Raw genomic sequence first — 19628 nt, forward strand, 5'->3', positions numbered from 1 at the left:
CCTGGCTGAATCTGTTTCAACAGCTAAACAGAAAAAAGGAGGAGGAGAATAACTTGGGGGATCAGCTGTGCTTGTGGCAAGCTGTGTATTTCAAGGTAACACAATGGCTGGACAGTGAGCAGCAAAGACTTAAACCTTGTATTTCAGGGGAGAATATGTGAACCTCAGGGACTTTCCTTTTGTAGTGCAGAACTAGCGGATTTCTCATTCCATGGAATCATGAAATAGTTTGGGATGGAAGGGACCTTTAAAGGTCATCTAGTCCAACAATTTATTCATCATCCAAGACACCCTAGATAAATCACGCTCAGCATTTAAAGCAAAACCAGGCCAAGCATTAGAGAACGGGAAAAAATCCAGCCTAACATAGCTTAGGCTGAAGGGATGGTTACGCAAGATCCGTATCTTGTCGAAGCGTAACTGGGAATGGTGAAATTCAGCTCTTGAATTCAGCTCCCTGCTGAGGCCAAAAGGGCTTGCGACATTACTTTCACTGAAGCCAGGCGTTCAATTCAGAGTCATCTGAGTAACTTTTAGATCTAATATTGCAAATCTTGTTTAGTCCTTAATAGCCAAAACTCCTGTTAAGTCGGTAGGAATTGAGTGGATAAAATCTGGATAGAAGTAGTAGAAGCAATTTCAGTATTATTACATCTGCTGATCCAAACCTGAGATCTTACTTTATTTCATGAGTTACTCTTCACAAAAACTTCCTGAACAAAATAGGGCATTTCCCTCAGGAAAGACAGAAGGAAAAGGCAGAGCAAGTCTTTCATGGTTTAGACTGAAAACAGTCAAGATATTAGTAAGCATCAGCAAGCAGTTTACCTCCACGATATTCTGTATTGTTACGCCAGTCATTGAGATCTATTTCTGCAGTGCCAGCTATAACCAGCTCCAGTTCTCTGGCATCAAAAACAGAGACAAGCCTGGAGTCTACAACCTGGAACAAAACACACTTGTAAGCACAGTTTCAGACTGGAAATCAAGCAAGTGCAATGTCTCATAAACCTATGGCTCTGATGGCCAGCTTTTTATTCTGACAAAGTCTGCATGCTGTCAGCTAACTTCCACTCCTCTGCTGATAAGTCTGTGCTCGTCTTCAGGGCATCTGCTGATGTTCTGAGCTGCAAACAATGATGGCACGTGAGATTTGACAGAATCAGACGACAGAAGGACAGGACATAATCTGCGCAGAACATTCTTCATTGTTACATTCACTCTGACAAGTGATTTTGACAGTCGAAGACTGGATTTGTAATATGGACAATTTGTATTTGTTTTGCATTGGAATTTGATTACAATCATGTAGGAATGCCCTCAGTTCTTCATCCACTGAAGATCCAGCTGTGGGTCACTTTCTTCATTATGTGAAACCAAAAGCTTTAATGGCCCACAGTATTCACAGGGAGAAAAAGCTAGCGAACCATATGCACGCTTTAGTAAACCGTATGGAGTCACTTAGCCAACCGCTTTCCACAGGAAAGGGCTGACCAAGCCTATTCAGCTACGACACCACTCTCACTGCCTTCCACCCCCAGTAAACATCAGTTACCAGTACTATTCTGCGTGTCCACTATCTGCTGTTTTGTTTTCCAGGGTTGCCTTTCTTTCAGTTCATTTCCTTCTGTGAGACAGCCCTCAACTTCTGCTTATATTGAACAGCTACCAGAGCAAGATACATGTTTGAATACAATTACTAAGGGGGGCCAAGAATAGGTGACTACATGGGTTGGTCAGCAAAGTCACAGGTTTTCACCCAGTCTTTGACAGTCCTTGTAGTAGCTCTTTCAGAAGCATGTTCTCAGATCCAGGTCTTCAGCAAAGATAAATTACCAAAATCCAGGGACAACAATGGAGCAGCATCCATGTACACCCGTAAGGTAATAGCTGACTGCATCCTAGGACCAACTTTACTGGAATGAATCCCTGAAGATACGGTGTGTCACAACAGCTCCTCACCAAAGCGTACAATTCTTCACTATCTTCTTTCGTATCACAGCAGAGTAAAACAAAATTTGCAAACGCCTACTTCTCTTACTGTGTGAATGAAAAGCAGTATCTTTCTCAACTCTTGATCATTATGCTTGATCTTATTCAGAACACACATTTCCTTCCTTTCTCCCTTAATGCTAAACACGCTATATCCAAGGTCCCTGTCTCTACAGATCCAGGCACTCCAATTCCTTGCTATTTGTGTCTGTTTAGCTGTTTCCTAGGGTACCGATGGAGCATAGTTTAACCACGGGTCCATCTCATGCAGATAAGGAACAGACAACTGCGGGAACATCCTTTTGTTACTTACTTCGTAGAAGCCACGAACCAGGGCCTCTGTTTGCTGAACCACTCCCCGTTCCACTCGCCACTTCACCATTCTCTCGATGTACTCTTTTTTGTTCTTTTCTGTCACTGCTGTATTTGCCCCTCCAGATTTCAGCTCTCTCTCTGTCACCTACAGAACAAAGACAAATAGCAGCGTACCAACATATGGAACACACTGAGTTTCAAACTTAAGTTTTACTTTGAAAATATAAGTGAAGAATATAACAGCCATATTTCTTGTTCTGTACTCCTGGCCTCTTGTCCATTTGCAGTAGAAACAAAAATGATAATGCGGGACACCTCCTCAGCCCCAGCCTTATCACCAGCTGAAGCTAGACTGACCTTCAGGTCACTCCAAACTGTACCAGCAAAGATTGATTCGGAAAGCACTACCTGTAAGCCATGTACAATGTGCCACTGGCTCATCTTTTCATCCTTCTCCTCTCCTTTCACCACCTACGAACTGCAGAGAGTGTGACCACACCAGCTTACTACTTGCTATAGATTATCCAAGCAATGGTACAGGAAACAACAGGACGGAGAGGCAATCACAGTATTGGAACAGGCAGACTGTTTTGCCAGCTAGAAGGGTATCTACTTGTCTCTTAAGCAAGAAGTGTTACCCTTCCCCAACTGCTAATAAAAGTGTTTACTCAGAAATGCCAATAGCCAAAGAAATTATCACAAAATGAATGCTGCCAATACACTACTTAAGCAAGACCTGCACAGCACCCTGCACAGGTGACAAATATAGTCACTGTGGGATTTAGAGTTTTGTATCACCCATCCAAACCTCAGAAATGTTTATACTGTAAATAACATTATTTTTTTTAAACCAAGAGCTATAGCATTTAATTGCATTTTAATGGTTAATTTAGTTGGCTTGGGTTACTAAGGCTTAAGATTAAGACAAGATTTAAGGAATCAATCTACAGCCTACCCAGCAAGCACATACTCCTCACGTGTGACAGAAAATAATATTAATCTTGCAATTATTTTCACATTCAATCTCATGGATTTAAAAGGAAGAATGTTTTGCTCTCCTCTTCAATTATCTGCTACTATAACAATGATGTCTAGCACAGATAATAAATGAGCTGCATGAATACATATTCATTATTTGTATTATTATCTATGTATTAGCCCAACAGACAGCAAACAATATATACAATATTTAGGTCACTTTGCTTGAGGGACCTGTTGTAACATTATGAATTACAGAAACACTCAATGAGTCATCTAATCTGTAGCTTTGTTGAGAAACAGCAGGAACAAGTAAGGTCGGACGTAATGGGTTAGGCATTCTTAGCTGGTTCAGGTTAAATTCCCAAATGCAAATCACTACATCACCATTATACATGCACGATGGGGCGTTGCTGAGGGTAAGACTCTAGCCCAGCCGCCATACTGTATTCTTCAAGACTGTGCAGCATTAAGATATATCTGTCAAAACCAACGACTAAACGTTGTCTAACTTTAAGCATGACTGTAAGCACAGATGTTCTACAGTAAAAATGTGTGACACTTGGTTTGACACGGTATCTTTGGAATTACAGTAGTGCTCTGGTATGCAAGAAGTCTAGAGCTCCTCTGTAGTAAATTCTAATAAACAAAAAGATACCAAGAAAGAGAATGTGGCTGGAAAGGTTTAAAAGCTAAATACACATGAGAGATAAGACAAGAAAGAAAAAATGAAGGTAGTAGTGACTGGTCCATAATAAAGTCATTGTGGAAGCAGGACAAAAGGGGTGTAACCCAGCTACTGCACAGCTTCTCAAAGAGCCACTATTTCTTGTTTCCCTTATCCAACCCTTGAAATCCAGCTTCCCAAATATCAGCAGAGCTCCCACTGTGATCTACACTTGCACATGTATCCAGCAAAGCAATGTTCAGATGGCATTTAAGTGGTCAGATGCTCTTGGCATGCAAGAATTTCCAACTGGGATCCATCTGTGAGCATAAAATGTGATGGCAATTTCTTCGTTGTTTTGCTGTCAGCACTTAAATTTCAGAAGGGGGAAAAAAATCTCATGTTCACTTAGGGCTCCTGGATTCTGACAGTCGTACTTCACAGCGAGAACCATTTTTTTCCCCCTTCACTAGGTCTAGCAAGGCTAGTGTCTAGTACATATGAAATAAAGTACTAGACAACATGTGAACTAGCATAAAAATTTGGGTGTTGGTGTTCTTTTGCTTTCATATCACAGTATCTACAACAGATTGTGATTATTTTTTTTTTCTGTTCTCATATCTTCCACAACAGACTCCTATGCTATTATCTAGTTATTTTCTTCAGGGAGAGTGTAACAGGTAGTTAGCGTGTCAGATGCTACCTTCAAATGCATCAGGACAATTCATGCTGAGATTCTTATTCACCTTTGTAGTCTTCCAATGTAAATACAAACTTGTCTCATCTGTCTTTGTGAATACATCTGTATGTTTCTGTCTGTCTTTGTGTATTAGTCTTCTGTAGCCATACCTTCCAGGAAAACCACTGTACTGTCAATTGCATGTCATGCAAGCTCTCAGCTCAAAGCGCCTGAGAAACCCCTGCATTTAAGTCTGTGGAAAAAGATTGTAACCCTTCCTACAGAGGCTTCTTACTTCAGTTCTTCTGCCCCATCCTTTTCACCTCTATCCACCCTTGACTCCGCTCATCCATCATGACCTTGTACTATAAGCAGACTAAATCCAGTTTTGAAAATCCCTGAAGTCTCGCTTGCTTTCTGTTACTTTCAGGCTTATGGCGGAGTAGCCCTTTTACTGTTAGGGCCAGAATCCCTCCCCTCAGAAACTAATCTAGTGCTCCTCTCAGAGCTACGCTAGCTCTGTGCAAACTCTCCTGTCAACTTTATTTTCAAGGGCTAAGAGCCACTCTCTCTGTGTTCTGTCTGATCTCCCTGCTCTCTTTGACACTGTGCGTCTGATCCTTACACAAGTTAATGTCCATCACCTGAGCTTCTGCAGTACTTAGCGAGCTTGGCTCTTCAGTCTCACTCGTTTTTGGTCTCTCCTTGGACATCCTTAATCTTGGTCTGAATATTGCTTTGGGTCCCTTCAAGGCTTTCCAGAGACAGTTATATCTACCATGGGTTACAACAGCAAAGAGCACCAGGGCTTCAGTGCAAGCCAAAGAATCCCACAGTTTTGGTTGACAGTTGGCGCTTATGCCAGGGCTGTGCCCTATTTAAGGCTATAGGTATCCAGATCAGCTAGGTTAAAGAGAATTGTCTGACTAAGGTAGAGCTGAGTGGTAGAAAGCATAATAAATGGATGTACGTACCAAGTTGTTAAGTAGGTGCAAGGTGAGTAAGAGACACAGAATTTAACAGAAAATAACCAGACAAAATAATGGTGAGAGCTGCGAGGTCTTACACCACCTGCCAAATGTTTTTCTTCCACCCTAACCCCCCATCCTTTCAGCCACATCAGTTGTAAGTTACATTGCTTGCATTCACCGAATGCCACATCTGCGTGAACTACAGCCCGGAGAGACGAGCTGCACTCCAGAGAATTCCTCGTGCTCATCAGTGTGTGGCTCAATAGGCCTGTAGGGGGGCTGGTATTTTATATTCTACACCCTAAGAATAAACATCTGCATTGTAACAGGTGGCTTGAAAGAAACAGAAGGCAGAAGAAAATCTTTTTGAAAGGATAAAGGGTCCGTTCTGACAGAAAAGTGTTCATCATGCTCAACTCTGTCAGCTTCAAATTTGCTTTTCGGATGTTTTGCATAGCTGTGCTCACCTGTCCAAACACCTCCTCGTTCACTGTGAAGGTGAGATCCAGGATATCTGTGATGTTGTTATCCTTCATCCACTGCAAGCTCTGATGGAACTCTTCATCCAGGTACTCCAAGTCGCTTAAATCACATGGCCTGATTGCAAGGCAAGAAAAATAGACGTAGCTGAATATCTGACCCCACGACTATTGGCAGGATGACTTACTCCTAAGCATGTGAACAAATCTAAGCTGAAGATCCAACATAAAGCTGGTCTTCCTTTGGTTTTGTGAATGTCAAAGCCTGTTACACAGACCCTCTTAAAGCAGTTCTGCAACTGTCTGCTTTGCGTGGCAGGGCTGAAGGCCAAATCCGCTGGCTGCCTGCACAATTTGCTGCCGGAAGGCACCCCTGGGGCCTGATTTTACGTGAATCTTCAGGACGCCGTGCAATTCAGAGCACACGCGTACCTTCAGTCTGGATGAGCCCCACCATCTTGTGCCTGGCTGCTTCCATCTATCTATCATCTTTGAGATCAGCACACGAGACTGACGTAAGGCAGACTAAGCAGCCTAAATTTCTGCTAATAAGGAGCTGGCCTTATTTGCTGAAAGGGCAGGTGGATGTTACTAGCGGTTTGGTTTCACATCCCCTAAAGGGGCAATAAGGATACAGGGAGCACTCTAGTTTTCAGGCTATTTCCAGACTAGCTTAGATATGATATAGATAAGAGTGTTTGGATCTCAGCAATACTCATTGTTAAAAAAATAAAATACAGTTAAAGAACTCAAAGGACTGTTAAGACAAATATCTTTGATGATTTAGAATCATCCTAAATGATAAACTATTTCAGCTAAGCTTTATTTTGCTTTTTGTCATTTAATTGCAGTCTTAACTTACGGCTTTTCTTACTACTGCAAATTCTATGCACCTTGTCTTATCGCAGTCTATTAATTAAAGAGGGACAAATTGTCAATTAAAGTTAACCTTATAAACTTCACACTGAAAGTAATACGCTACTGGTAGCTTCTGCTTGCTAGTGTAAAAGACAGTAGTAGTAGACTAACAAGAAACATTCACTGTTTGTATCTACATTAACATTCCTAATCAACCCAATAACTTTTCATCAGTAGTAAACTCTGGAATTACGGGTCTGTACTTTCAAATGTGTGTTCCTAAATATCATACTTATCATGCACTTTTATCAACACAGTCAGTATTTACAAAAGGCAAGTTCTTGGAAAAAGTAAAGAAAAATTAAAACATGTTTGTTTTCTGTCACAGAACGACCAACAGCGGAAAGGACTTGAAGGTCAGAGCGCTGAAAGCAACTCCACAAGGGTCTGTGTCTCTGTAGGACTCACTGCAGGATCGCTGTTTCTGCACGGTTTCATGCCTCTACTTACAGCCTCAGTAGTGCTTTGTAGAACGGCCTCGTGAAGAAAGCGTCAAGAAGGTACTGATGAATGAGAGCAAGGCCAAGAATACGACCGCTGAACCTGAACCTGGGGTATGAAAACGCAGAATAAACAAACTGAAACTCAAGACATTCAGCATAGAAGCTTACACAGGTAGCAACTGTTCTTTGTTTCTGACAGTTTCTTATGTTTATTCATTTATTTCTTTTTTTCTGACCAGATACCTAGTAATACCACCCCTTCCATCTCTGATCAATAACGGATCTCTTCTCGATCCGTCTCCTACAGTACCCATATGTGCAGCTGGCATGTTGTATGCTTTCCTGTACCAAACCAATGAATACCCTGAAGACTCACCTTCTGTGATCTTTAGTTGAATGTTCTGATACAGACTGACCCCATCAAACGCAATATTTAGCTAGTGAAATACTGTAATACTCCACCTCGCCTCAGCAGGAAACATACCATCAAAACAGCTGCAAAGGGTATTTGGTGAATCAGTATATCCAGTTTCTGACTGGTTACAACCCTTTCAAAGGTAGGACTTTAAAGTACTTTAAAACATTAATGAGCTGACTTCATAGGAGGGAGCTGAAGGTCAATTAAGTTAACTGTTGTGACTAAGGACAAATTAAAATCAGTATCTAAAGCTCAGGCAAGTTGTCCCCCAGACCAATTCCTTAATGGTGATGCTCAGCTGTCTTCAGTATTTACACACTCTTGTGTTTGTTTTTAAGAACAATAACCCCTAGCCCTGCTCCAAGTACACCCAAACAGTGCCCTGCCCTTTACAATCTATGACCTGTGATAAGCCGTTAAGTTTTTCTATGATTTCTCCTATGATTTATTAGATATTCTTCCATCAAATGTGGGTTTAAATCAGTAATCTCCGACAGAAAAATACAGAACTGGTGCGAGTCCAGGTGAGTTTGTTTTTGTAAAAACAATCCCTATCACCCATCCAAAACTTGCTTATTTACAAAAAAGGAAAAGAAAAAACCCAACATCCCAAGTGCGAGCATTCAAAGCCTGAGCTGACAAACATCATAGTAAAGCTTGATTGCACAAAAGATGAGAAACAGATCAAAAAGCCAAGAAACCATTCCTTTCACTACGAGAACGAGTACAAAGACCCCTTCTGCATATGAATGAAACACGAGTTTCATTGTAATAAAAGCGGTGCAGAATATCTGTTCAGTCAACTTTATCCTCACAGGACAGAACAACAAGTGCTTAGTATGTTAAACGGGGCACAAAATAGCACGCTGTGGGCCCAATTAGCATCTGCATCACCACAGGAGCTGCCTCCGGGTCCCCTGCATTCAAGAAAGGTGCTTATGATACGCAGCTGACTAGTAACAGAAGAGTGATTATATTACCCCCTTACAGCTGTTTCCACAGCAGCAACAAAAGGCAGCTGTTGGGTCCAGTTAGGACCTGCTTCACTTCACTTGTGCTCCGGTGCAATGTTTCCAGCAAAAAGCAGGGAAAAGAGAGGGAGCTGACACAATGAAAGCACAGTGGAAGCCAGACGGCTCCAATCCCAGAAATGCTGAGCCTGTAATCCATCAGTTTTATAGCACCTTCAGGATCTATGATCAAGTCCGTTTGTCCTAAATAATGCATGTCGGCTTTCTGGGATTTGTTCTTCACCACCCCTCTCCCCCATCCATCCCTACACGCTTTGAAAGCCAGCGCTGAATGAAAATACTACAAGCACTGGGTGTTCCTCACCACAATGCTCACCCCATGGCTACTCGACTGTGCAGGGCTGGGCAGGCAGGAGCCACTTGGAATAAAACGAAGCTGAAAGTAAATTGCCAAGAAAAGTCTCACGGATTTAGGAATGCCATTTCTGCAAAGAAATTGCTTGAATGCGTGAACAGCATCGGTTTTCTCCTTGCTGCTTCTACCACTTCTGTACTTGTACATGGCTTTGAGGCATTCATGCAAAGCTGACTTGAAAGGGCAGTGCACCTAGATCAAGGTGTTTACAGTCACGAGCATGCATTAAGGTAGCTGTTAATGGTGAGCTTAATTTGAATCAGTGCCTCGTGGCAGAACTGCATCAAACCATCCAAAGGCCACGGGCAGCATCTCTGCATGAAAGGACTAAGTCTGGTGGGTCAGCCTGAGCAAATGTGGGCAGAGCAACTCTAGATTGCATGGTCCATCAGTCTGGCCTTGCACTCGCAGCCCTCTGGGACACACCAGAGCTTGCTCAAGCCGGGGGCCTGACTGGTTCGACAGTCCCAGCCCTTTAATGGTACTGTGTAAGAAAACAAGTCCAGTACTAACTGGTCTGGATAAAGGAGATGAAATAATTAACAAGACATTGCCGCTCCTGGTGCCTGCCAATACAATGGACAAAAACTCTCTGCTGCAGACTGCACTTCTTGGCAGCTCCATATGAACCCAGCAGACACAGTGCTTTGTGGCCAAAGCATGTGAGCTCTCAAGCCTACAAACCCTTCCTCCCCTGCGCGCAGTTTTGGCTATCTTTGCAGACACTCACTGTACCCGACTTCTTGATCTGCAGAGTGGTGCGAGAGAAGGTCCTCTGGCCCCTTGTCCATTCTGGACAGGGTCTGGGACCACAAGTGACACCCCTATGGTCCAGCAGTGCACTGAGAAACACGGACCATGGTAAGGCAATGGATACCTATCAAAACAGAGGTGTTTGCTGCTGTCCTCAGAGAACAACTACACAGTCTACCTGCACGTGTCCATACAGTCCATCAAGCTGCCACCACGATCAGCCAAGCATAAGTCCCACTTCAAATATATCAAAACTTACAAAAAGCAACAAGAAACAAACTGCCCTCCTCACAAAAGACAGTTAAAACAAAAGTGGACTTTTGCGTTTATTTTTTCTTGAAGGATTTAGAGCACGGGTGAGATTCAGAGGTAGGTGGGACAGTCCCTTCAGAAAAAACAAGTTTTCTTGGCAAAATAAGCAGCACAAAGGTAAATCCTGGCTGGAGGGCACATACCTTACTTAAACCTGACTTACATTTATCTTTCTAAGGAAGTGTAAAACGCCCATTCAATTTATTTCTAGCAGGAAAGGTAGCTTGGGAGAGGTGGGGAATGCGAGGTCTTGCTCTGGCTCTTTCTTTCATCACCCTTCCCATTCAGAGACAATGATCAAGTCCGAGTAACATGCTTGGGCAGAGAGGGGAAAGGCAGGAGGGGTTAACAAACAGGAAATGGTGGAATGAAAGACAAAATTAATGAGCAGGAGAGCTGCTCTGGTTTGCCCACCTATTGACACCCTTGGTCCACTCAGAAAGGACATTGTGTGCACCTGCTTTCTGGCTTTTAACAGCACTACTCTTTGACCCCTTTGCAGAAGTTTTCACACTACCCAGTTAACCCCCTTTCCTTCTGGAGGCTGCAGGTGCCCCTGAAACAGCTTGTTTTCACAACAGCCTGGTGCAAAATAACAAGCTTGTTCTCCTCAGTGGGACTCTGCATACTTAGTGCATGTCTGTGTACACAGGGAGAGACAAATCCATATGCTGCAGCAGCGACTAAGCAATAAATTTTCCTCCAATTGCAGGTGAGTCTCAGGAAACTTAATTTACTCTGGTCCTTATCATATAGCAGCAGAGTAAGGCAGGACCCATAATGACCCTTTGTAACAGAGTGCTCTCTTCACTGGTTGAACTGACACAGCTCTAACTTTATATGACAGGCCTTCCTTGGATTCAGATGGAGAATGATGTATCTCGACAAAATTGTAATCTCTGCGTACAGGGGAAGAATGGTTTTTATCATTCCATAGGAGATGCTTTGGTAACCACACCTTGTGGGCTCAATTGGCTATGGTATGAGAAACTTTAAATCCTAAACACAGAAAGCACCTGATGGGATTAAAAAGACTGAAAATCTTGCAAGCCTTATCCCACTCAAACACATCAGCTGGGTTTAAGTGTGCCCTTCTTGATGCAGTAGCCCATGAAAAAAATATTCAAGGAAGGGCTCAAGAGATGAATATAATATAGTTCACATCAAATTTGAAACCGTCATTTTCCTTTCACGAGACTACTGAAAACTTGCTTTCATCTGTAAGACAAATCTGTACATTCCGTTGCACCAGTTTTAAAGATTTTGGCTGTTTAATCATGCAGATGAACTTTTGGCCACCTGAAAGACAAACTGAACAAATGAGGCTGCACTGTGGTACCAGATTTCTGCCCTTGGCAGCTCTTCTGAGGGAGAGTGATATTTGGCAGGTAGATGCAGCTGGAGAGCCTATTCGTCCTTCTACAGCGGGAAAGACTGGACCTCATCTCAACCATTATTAGATAACAGAGAATCTAAAAAAGGGAAAATATTCAGAAGGGCCCAGTCACAGGAAAGACTTCACGCTGAACATGCATAGAATCATAGAAAGTTTTGGGTCGGAAGGGACCCCTAGAGGTCATCTAGTCCAACCCCCCCCGCAGCGAGCAGGGACACCACTAACTAGATCAGGTTGCTCAGAGCCCTGTCCAACCTGGTGTCTTGAATGTTGCCAGGGATGGGGCCTCCACTACCTCTCTGGGCAACCCGTTCCAGTGTTTCACCACCCTCATTGTAAAGAATTTCTTCCTTATATCCAGCCTAAACCTACCCTGTTTTAGTTTAAAACCATTACCCCTCGTCCTGTCACTGCTGTCTCTACTAAACAGATTGTCCCCATCTTTCCTATGGGACCCCTTCAGGTACTGGAAGGCCGCAGTAAGGTCTCCCCAGAGCCTCCTCTTCTCCAAGCTGAACAGCCCCAACTCTCTCAGCCTGTCCTCATAGGAGAGGTGCTCCAGCCCTCGGATCATCTTCGTGGCCCTCCTCTGGATCTGCTCCAACAGGTCCATGTCTTTCCTGTGCTGGGGGCTCCAGAGCTGGACGCAGTACTCCAGGTGAGGTCTCACCAGAGCAGAGTAGAGGGGCAGAATCACCTCTCTCGACCTGCTGGCCACACTTCTCCTGATGCAGCCCAGGACACAGTTGGCCCTCTGGGCTGCCAGCGCACATTGCCGGCTCATGTCCAGCCTTTCGTCTGTCAGTACCCCCAAGTCCCTCTCAGCAGAGCTGCTCTCGATCCTTTCATCCCCCAGCCTGTATTGATAGCGGGGATTACCCCGACCCAGGTGTAGGACCTTGCACTTGGCCTTGTTGAACCTCATGAGGTTCACACAGGCCCACCTCTCCAGCTCGTCCAGGTCCCTCTGGATGGCATCCCGTCCTTCTGGTGCATCTTATTAGACAATAGATAATTCAGTCATGAAACCCAAATTTGTAAGAAAGAAACCAGGCATCATGGTTTCCAGAGGTTTTGGTACAGCTTGTTCAGCTTGTTTTAAAAGATAGTAAAACCTCCACTGTTATGAAGACACTTGTGAGCATCCTGAAGGCTGGGAACTACTGATTAAATGAACTAAAAATCAATTCTTATGGCCTAAAATATTGTGATTTGCAAACTTGTGATTTGGAGGTGGGGATAATGTCCAGAGGGAAATGTAGTGATTCGTGATTTCTGAATTTTGGTGAACTCACCAGCACTAGCATTTTTTAAACGAAGTAATATTTTTTTTTTCTTCGAATGCAAGAAAATTCTAAGAACGTGTATTTTGCAAAAAAGACGACCAGATCATTACGGCAACTCTGCCTGGCCTCATACACTATGAATGTTAAGCAAAACCGACAGTGGGTCAGGCATATGCACCAGAGGTGTGTGTCTATATGCTGGTAGCACATATCCTTGTGTTGGCTCCGCGTAGGACATGATCAGCATGTCCTGTAATGAGCTACATCTACAAAGCTGTGACCTAGCAGTAGATCAGATCAACTTTACAAGACCTTGGCAGTGGATCAAATCCACACCTCTACCAGGCCTTCATTAACAAATGCTCTTGACTTTGGTGTGTGTATTTAACCCCTACTCACATAAATGACAGAGCATTTGACCGGACTAACGCGATGACGTGAAGCGATCTATTGTCAGAAAGGTTAGCCATTAGACTGGGATAGCTAACGCTGTTCTGTTTATCTGACTTGCATTTGCAAACTTAAAGACCGTCTCTTTGCCACCGTGTCATTTGGTGGTGTGGCAAATTTGCTCTGCATATCTGCAGGCTCAGAGGTGGACACAGTGGCTTTCCCACCATCAGGCCTCTTCAGGAATCTGATGAGCTGATGTGCCATTAATACAAAAGGAATAGCTCTTAAAGGCCAGGAGACAAAAGTCTGCAAAGTCTCAGCACATTAAGGAAAAAAGGTGAAATAATTCCTAAATTAGTCCTGTAGGAGAATTCCAATATAAGGAATAATGAGATTATTGTTGCTGTCACGTTTTCTTTTCTTATATCAATCTCCAATATGAAGAGTTCTCAGACAGATACAATGTTGGGTCACCTACACGTGGCATCTTCCAATGTCACACTGAGGACTTATCGCACCTCTTCTGATATCTAACTACGCTGACATCCCACCTGAGAACTTACTCTGCACCCTCACACACTTCTTTGGAAGGAATGGTAATGACCCACCTGACTGAGTTTTGTTGTGGTTTTCTTTTTAATCTCCTCTGAGTCATGTTCTAAATAATGAAATGCATCTTATCTCGTATATGGTCAAAATTTATTCCAGGTTTTCAGACAGTTACTGAGTTTTTAAGTGGAATCTCTGTACTTCCTCACTATGAAACCATAGAAAATTCTGTCAGATCAGCCTAATTTTCAGTCCATTTTCCAAATTAAAACTGAAAGGAAATATTTAGGAGTGCTGACACAGAGCAACTGTTTGTGCAGATTTCCAGCCTGGAAACTGCTGGATGTTAAATAGTTATAGACTACAGGGATTTACCCCTGCAGCCCCTGAAAATGTTATTGGGACTTAAAAGAGGATACGTGCTACTTGGAGCCAAGGCATTTCATTCAGGCATCGAAAGATGAAGGAGCGTATTCCATGAGTCCCTCTTTGATAATACTCTGTCTGCTTACTTTTCCTATAAAAGTTATGAGATTCAATTATATTTTAAAGGAAATTCTCATTCAAGAAAACACTGGCCTTTCTTAAGTAGCCCCGATTGTAAAGTGTATGGAAAGTGGAACAGTCCAGCAGGCCTGCATGCAGATTGTCATAAAACACAAAGAGGGTGTTCAGAGATGTGTGAAATATATGCGCATCACCCAAGAACTGAAATTAAACACGGAAAAAAAAAAAGGATGAAAGCTCTTTTTCAGAGAGAAAAGCAACCTGGTACAAATAAACTTCCATTAGGCTTCAAATCCTGAACTAGTAATTCTCTTCAGATGAAGATACAGGAGAGAGCCTTCTACAATGAACATGTTTATGTGACTCAACCCCTCAGTTTATTGCTAAATTGTGCATAAATTTTTCTGCTGCAAAAGGCCAGTACAATACTGAAATCCCAATAAGTGCTTGCACTACTTTTATTTTCTGGATCTGTCTGCAAATGGAACACAACATTGCTGTTTCTCAGCACCAAAAGTAAGCACGTGAAAAAGAAGTATTGCTTACACGACAGAAACGTGAACTATCCCCGTCCTTCTAAATCACTGGAGCTCATGTATCCTGACTTCGCAACTAAACCTCAAATCATTCCTGAAGCTCAATTTACCAGTAACTGAAAAACAATGAGATTATGTAAACCTTATTGCTTTTTTATTTAACCTAATCAAATCCTTCAAGTCTTTTCCTTGCTTCTAACCTAGCTACGTTGCATTTTCATTCAAAATGTTTTGTCATCATCCTTATATCCTGGCTATACCGACCACTAGAGCACTGTCATGAAACATTAAAAGACTAATTGTGCCACAGAGAAAAAAAACATGCTTTTATCAGGAAACCTGCGGGCTCTTCTGCTTTGTCCAGACAAACGAGGGGCAAAGATAATGTAGATAAGGGAAATTCACAGCATCCCCTCAGGTTTCTCTAAACACAATCTACCAAACAGCTGCTTTCAGGAAGGCTCCTTCGTTTAAGCAGACAGTGGCTCCAGGTAAACGCTCACACAGAGAACCAGTTACAGCGGCATTTGCACAGCACTGCATCCACGTTAACAAGGCCCAGGACGAGGCAGCTGCATCAGCTCCTTGCACATCAGCTGAGCTGTCCCGGAGGTTATTACTGCAGATACAGAACTGAGACAATCCGGCTCTGGGACTTCCACTGCGTGGAGTCATTGCACACAGGCCAGGCTTGGTGTCACGGGTTGTCTGAGCACACCAGAGGCTCCAGGCACAGGAAATGACTGATTTCCAGTTCTGTCTTTAAACTAATAAGGAGATTGATAAAGTAGACAGTCTCTCTATAACAAGAAATCTGTGCTAAATCATTTTACCACTGACAAAGAAGTTCCATGAATGCCGTGTTTTGGAGGAGGAGAGGAGGAGTGTGGCCGAGTGCTGGAGTGGCCATCTCTGCTTGCAGAGAGATCAGCCTCACGGACCATAACGTACAATCATCCTCCTCTGCGAAAACCCCTGGCAAAACATGGCAGCACAAACACAACTAACCTTCATCAGAAACCGGGCTGCTTGCAGGGTTTAGCTTCTCTTGCTGGTACAACAGATGAAACACACTGGCCTGTAAGACTGCTGGCAAAGTCTCCTCCAGTTCTGCCCAGTAACTCCAGAGTAGATGCAGACTGAATGAACTATGGGCTAGAACATTACAAACCTACAACGTTTTGCGATTCCCAGATCCTAGATTGTATTTTTGACTGGCAGATCCCAAAGCAGCTTACAGAGGAGATCAGTGCCAATATTTCATTTGACAAACGAGAAAACATTAGCTAAGTCATTTTACTTCTGGACTTCAGTTATCCAGGAAACAAGCGGTAGAGACAGCAATGGAATTGTAGTCCTCTGAGCCCCAGCTCCGTTTCAGCTGTTTAGGCTATTTGACATTTTTTACTTTCTTACTTTCTATAAAATGATATGTAATTTTGTGAATCAGCTCTAGTTTATGATCAGTTCCTTATGGATCAACTCAATCTGATGGATATAGGTAGTTTTTTTTAAGTCAGCAAAAGAGCATTTCTATCAAGAGATTTTGATTTCTCAGTCAAACCTTTTGGAAGAGCTGGGGGGGGCACTTTGTAAACCTATGAATTGGTGACATTTTATACCTTGCATGATTGATGTTTGCTTTCCATAGCTTTGCCACGTGTTGAAACAAACTAGTCAAGCTACAGGCTAAAATCCATAGATTTAGTCATCTGCCAGACAAGAGGGCCATAAAAGCACAAGCCAAATGACTGCACATTTTCCTTCAATGGCTAACTACGAGCACCAAAGCCACAATAACTGACTTATTCTCAAAGGAGGCACATCCTTTCCAGCCTGTCTGGGGTATTTAACTGGGAGTGAGACTGCTCACCATAAATTCACTGGTAAGCGCTGAGGAATGTTTACACCATGTGATGAAGCACAACGCAGATATCCTTGAGCTAACGGCAAACAGGTCGTCTGCAGCGCAGAGCCGTGTGGACTTACCACCCCCAGCCCAGAAGCTGTACGCTTGGGTTTGCACCGCGCTGCAATTCAACTAACAATCGCTGCCTCTCGGGATGAGGTTCCTCAACTGAGTAAACTCAGAAATCTGTGTGCTAGAATTCAGACATGCTATTCATTATTTGAAAGTCTATTTTGGCTCTTGTTTTGCGAACCATTGAACACGTCTGACTCTTATTAATACCACTGCAAACAGACAGCTCCGATGGCCTCCTGGGAACATGCAGAATCCAGCAAACCTGGACATTTGCATTGCTGTTCTGAAGTCCAAGAAAATTTTTTACTTTTCCTTTATTAATCCTTCCAATAAAACTAAATAATTCTAGTTTCTAGTCTGTCTTTTTCAGAATGAAAGTCCCAGGTCACAATGTAAAAAGTTTCCTTTAATCAGGCACAAGATACTGAATTTATGGTTCTTGTATTCCTGTATTAAATACTTTTTTTTTTTATAAAGGGTGGACAGATCAGGATCTTTCTTATCCTCCAGAATTTTACTGAAATTTTGAAAGATATTCCTGTTGCAAGTTGGGGCAAACAGACAAACTTGACATTGCCCTTCTCCCTTTAAATACATTCAGATCAGATCAGTTTAAATCTTTAGTCTTCCCTTTTCCTGCATTTTAATGTAACACTTGGGTAACATACCGAAATGAAGAATAATTTTCAAAGGACAAATTAAAATCTGACTTTAAAAATATTCCAGCGATCAACCTACACAAAGAAAAATGCCTTTTCTACTCAAAAATACCCCAAATGAATTTGGGTGATTTACTGAAAACGATTCTGTTCTGCAAGCAGAACAGGCTTCTTTTGATGCATGAATTGCTTTTACTAATAAAAAAGGTTAGCTTGGGAATTTCTGCACCTGCTCTGACTTTTCTCTACCTCACCGAAGTCTCAATAAAATGCAGTAAGAAATAAGGAGGGGCAAAGCCAACAGAGCAATACTTCATAGTGACAGCTCAGCCTTGTCATTCCAGTGCGGCTGGAAAAAGAGATATGAGGACATTCATCACTCCCTGGGAGTTTTTCACCACTACAAATAAACACACAATCACTGCCCACCCTGATGCTTCCCTGCAGGCCCACATGCTTGGGTACAGCATGGATTTTACACTTTTCTCCTCTACCACATACAAGGTGGAGATGCTATAGAAATTCTCATGTGAAGCTTCCCATCTCTGAGCAAATTTAATCCACAATGTTGCAAAAGACTAAATGGCCTTAAGCAAGGGGAAGAAAAATAAAGATGACTTTTGTAAAAACACAAAAATCCACAACACCCGCCTTCCCCTCAAACCAAACTAATTATGGAAGCAGTGCTAGACAACACAAGATTCAGAGACTGGAAAAGGAGGAGACAAACATCTATGCTTTCAACCTGTGTTATACTGCCATTCAGATCCTCAAAAGAACTTGAAAAAATCCTCCAGGAAGAGACAGGAAATCAAGAATAAGCTAAATATAAAGCAGAAACTTTTAAAAAATGGCTGCTGCGGAAGCTCAGTTAGGGAAAATGTTTTTTTTCCTCTTTCACTTTGGTTTGCCTTTAATCTTCCAGTTCCTCCTGACCTTTAATAAATAATTAACCAGCTGTTGAGGCAGGCTCTATGTGCTATAGTGATACATCAAACTTCATAGGAAAATCAAAGTTTACTTAAGTATAGAAGGCATTGAGAGAGATCACAGTGCAGCAGCAAGAAGGCATTTCAGTAGCATACTCTTCCCACATAGTGAAAAGGTCTTAGAAAATTATTTCAGCTGCGTATTTATTTTAGTACCACTCTTGTCCAGCAGATTTACAATAGCGCTTGAAAATTTCTCATGCAAACATAATTTAAAGATATTACTAGTAATTAAAATTTATCGTGTAATGTAACATTAATTGCTTTAGTGTTCTATGGTCCCTTTCATCTGAGAATTTCCAAGCAGTTCAGAGCATTAGTACACATCAAACGGATTTCAAGTTGATTACATACTAGAAAATCTCTTCAGATGGAAACAGAGGCAAAGAGGTAATCATCTAAATTTCAGAAACAACTGGATGTCCACTCTGGGGTGCTATATCCGAACTGATTTTTAAGAGGATGTTTTTTCAGCATGTGGCATAAACAGGTCCCTTCAAGATGGTTGCAAAATTGGTCTTCTAAATTCATTCTTCCCCCAAATACAGACCCATACAACTGGCCCACCTGAGCCCAAAATCAAACTCCATGTTTCTGACTCCCTTAATAAAACAGGTACGGGGCCATATGTAGGTTGCCTGCCATAACACTTGAAACATTGAAATTAAAGAGATAAATGAGTAATTTGGGCCAGATATTCCTCAGAGCTACTTTCAGTCAATGGAGAAGAGTAATGGCTGTTTGCAGACCTCCTGCTTAGATGCTGTGACTACATTTCTCCACTGTTTTCTATAAAGAATGTGCCTAAATCCATTCTGTGAGCTGGTCAGCATCGGAATACAACCCATTAGGTCATGAGGCAATTGGTCACTTTCTTTAAAAAGATTTCAATTGAAATAAGTCATTCTCCGTGTAGCAGGATTAATGGACCTTTGTTTCCTGTAGATGTGTCTCCCACAGCCCTACATTACCACACTGCAATAGCTTCAGTTCCTCCTACGCACCCCCGCTAGCACTT

At 42.4% G+C, this 19628-nt stretch overlaps 1 protein-coding gene across 6 annotated transcripts in view; it reads right to left on the reverse strand.

Annotated features, from left to right (window-relative positions):
• Positions 1-19628, reverse strand: part of HECW1 (HECT, C2 and WW domain containing E3 ubiquitin protein ligase 1) — a 271752-nt gene that overhangs the window by 12863 nt on the left and 239261 nt on the right. For all 6 annotated transcript variants that reach the window (XM_075418577.1, XM_075418574.1, XM_075418578.1 and 3 more), the window contains 4 exons: positions 7450-7548; positions 6070-6199; positions 2306-2452; positions 829-943 (listed from right to left, as the gene is read on the reverse strand). In XM_075418577.1, coding sequence (XP_075274692.1) covers positions 829-943; positions 2306-2452; positions 6070-6199; positions 7450-7548 — 491 coding nt within the window. The remainder of the gene's footprint in view (positions 1-828; positions 944-2305; positions 2453-6069; positions 6200-7449; positions 7549-19628) is intronic.

The sequence above is a fragment of the Opisthocomus hoazin genome, chromosome 4 (assembly GCF_030867145.1).
Source record: "Opisthocomus hoazin isolate bOpiHoa1 chromosome 4, bOpiHoa1.hap1, whole genome shotgun sequence".
Lineage (NCBI taxonomy): Eukaryota > Metazoa > Chordata > Aves > Opisthocomiformes > Opisthocomidae > Opisthocomus > Opisthocomus hoazin.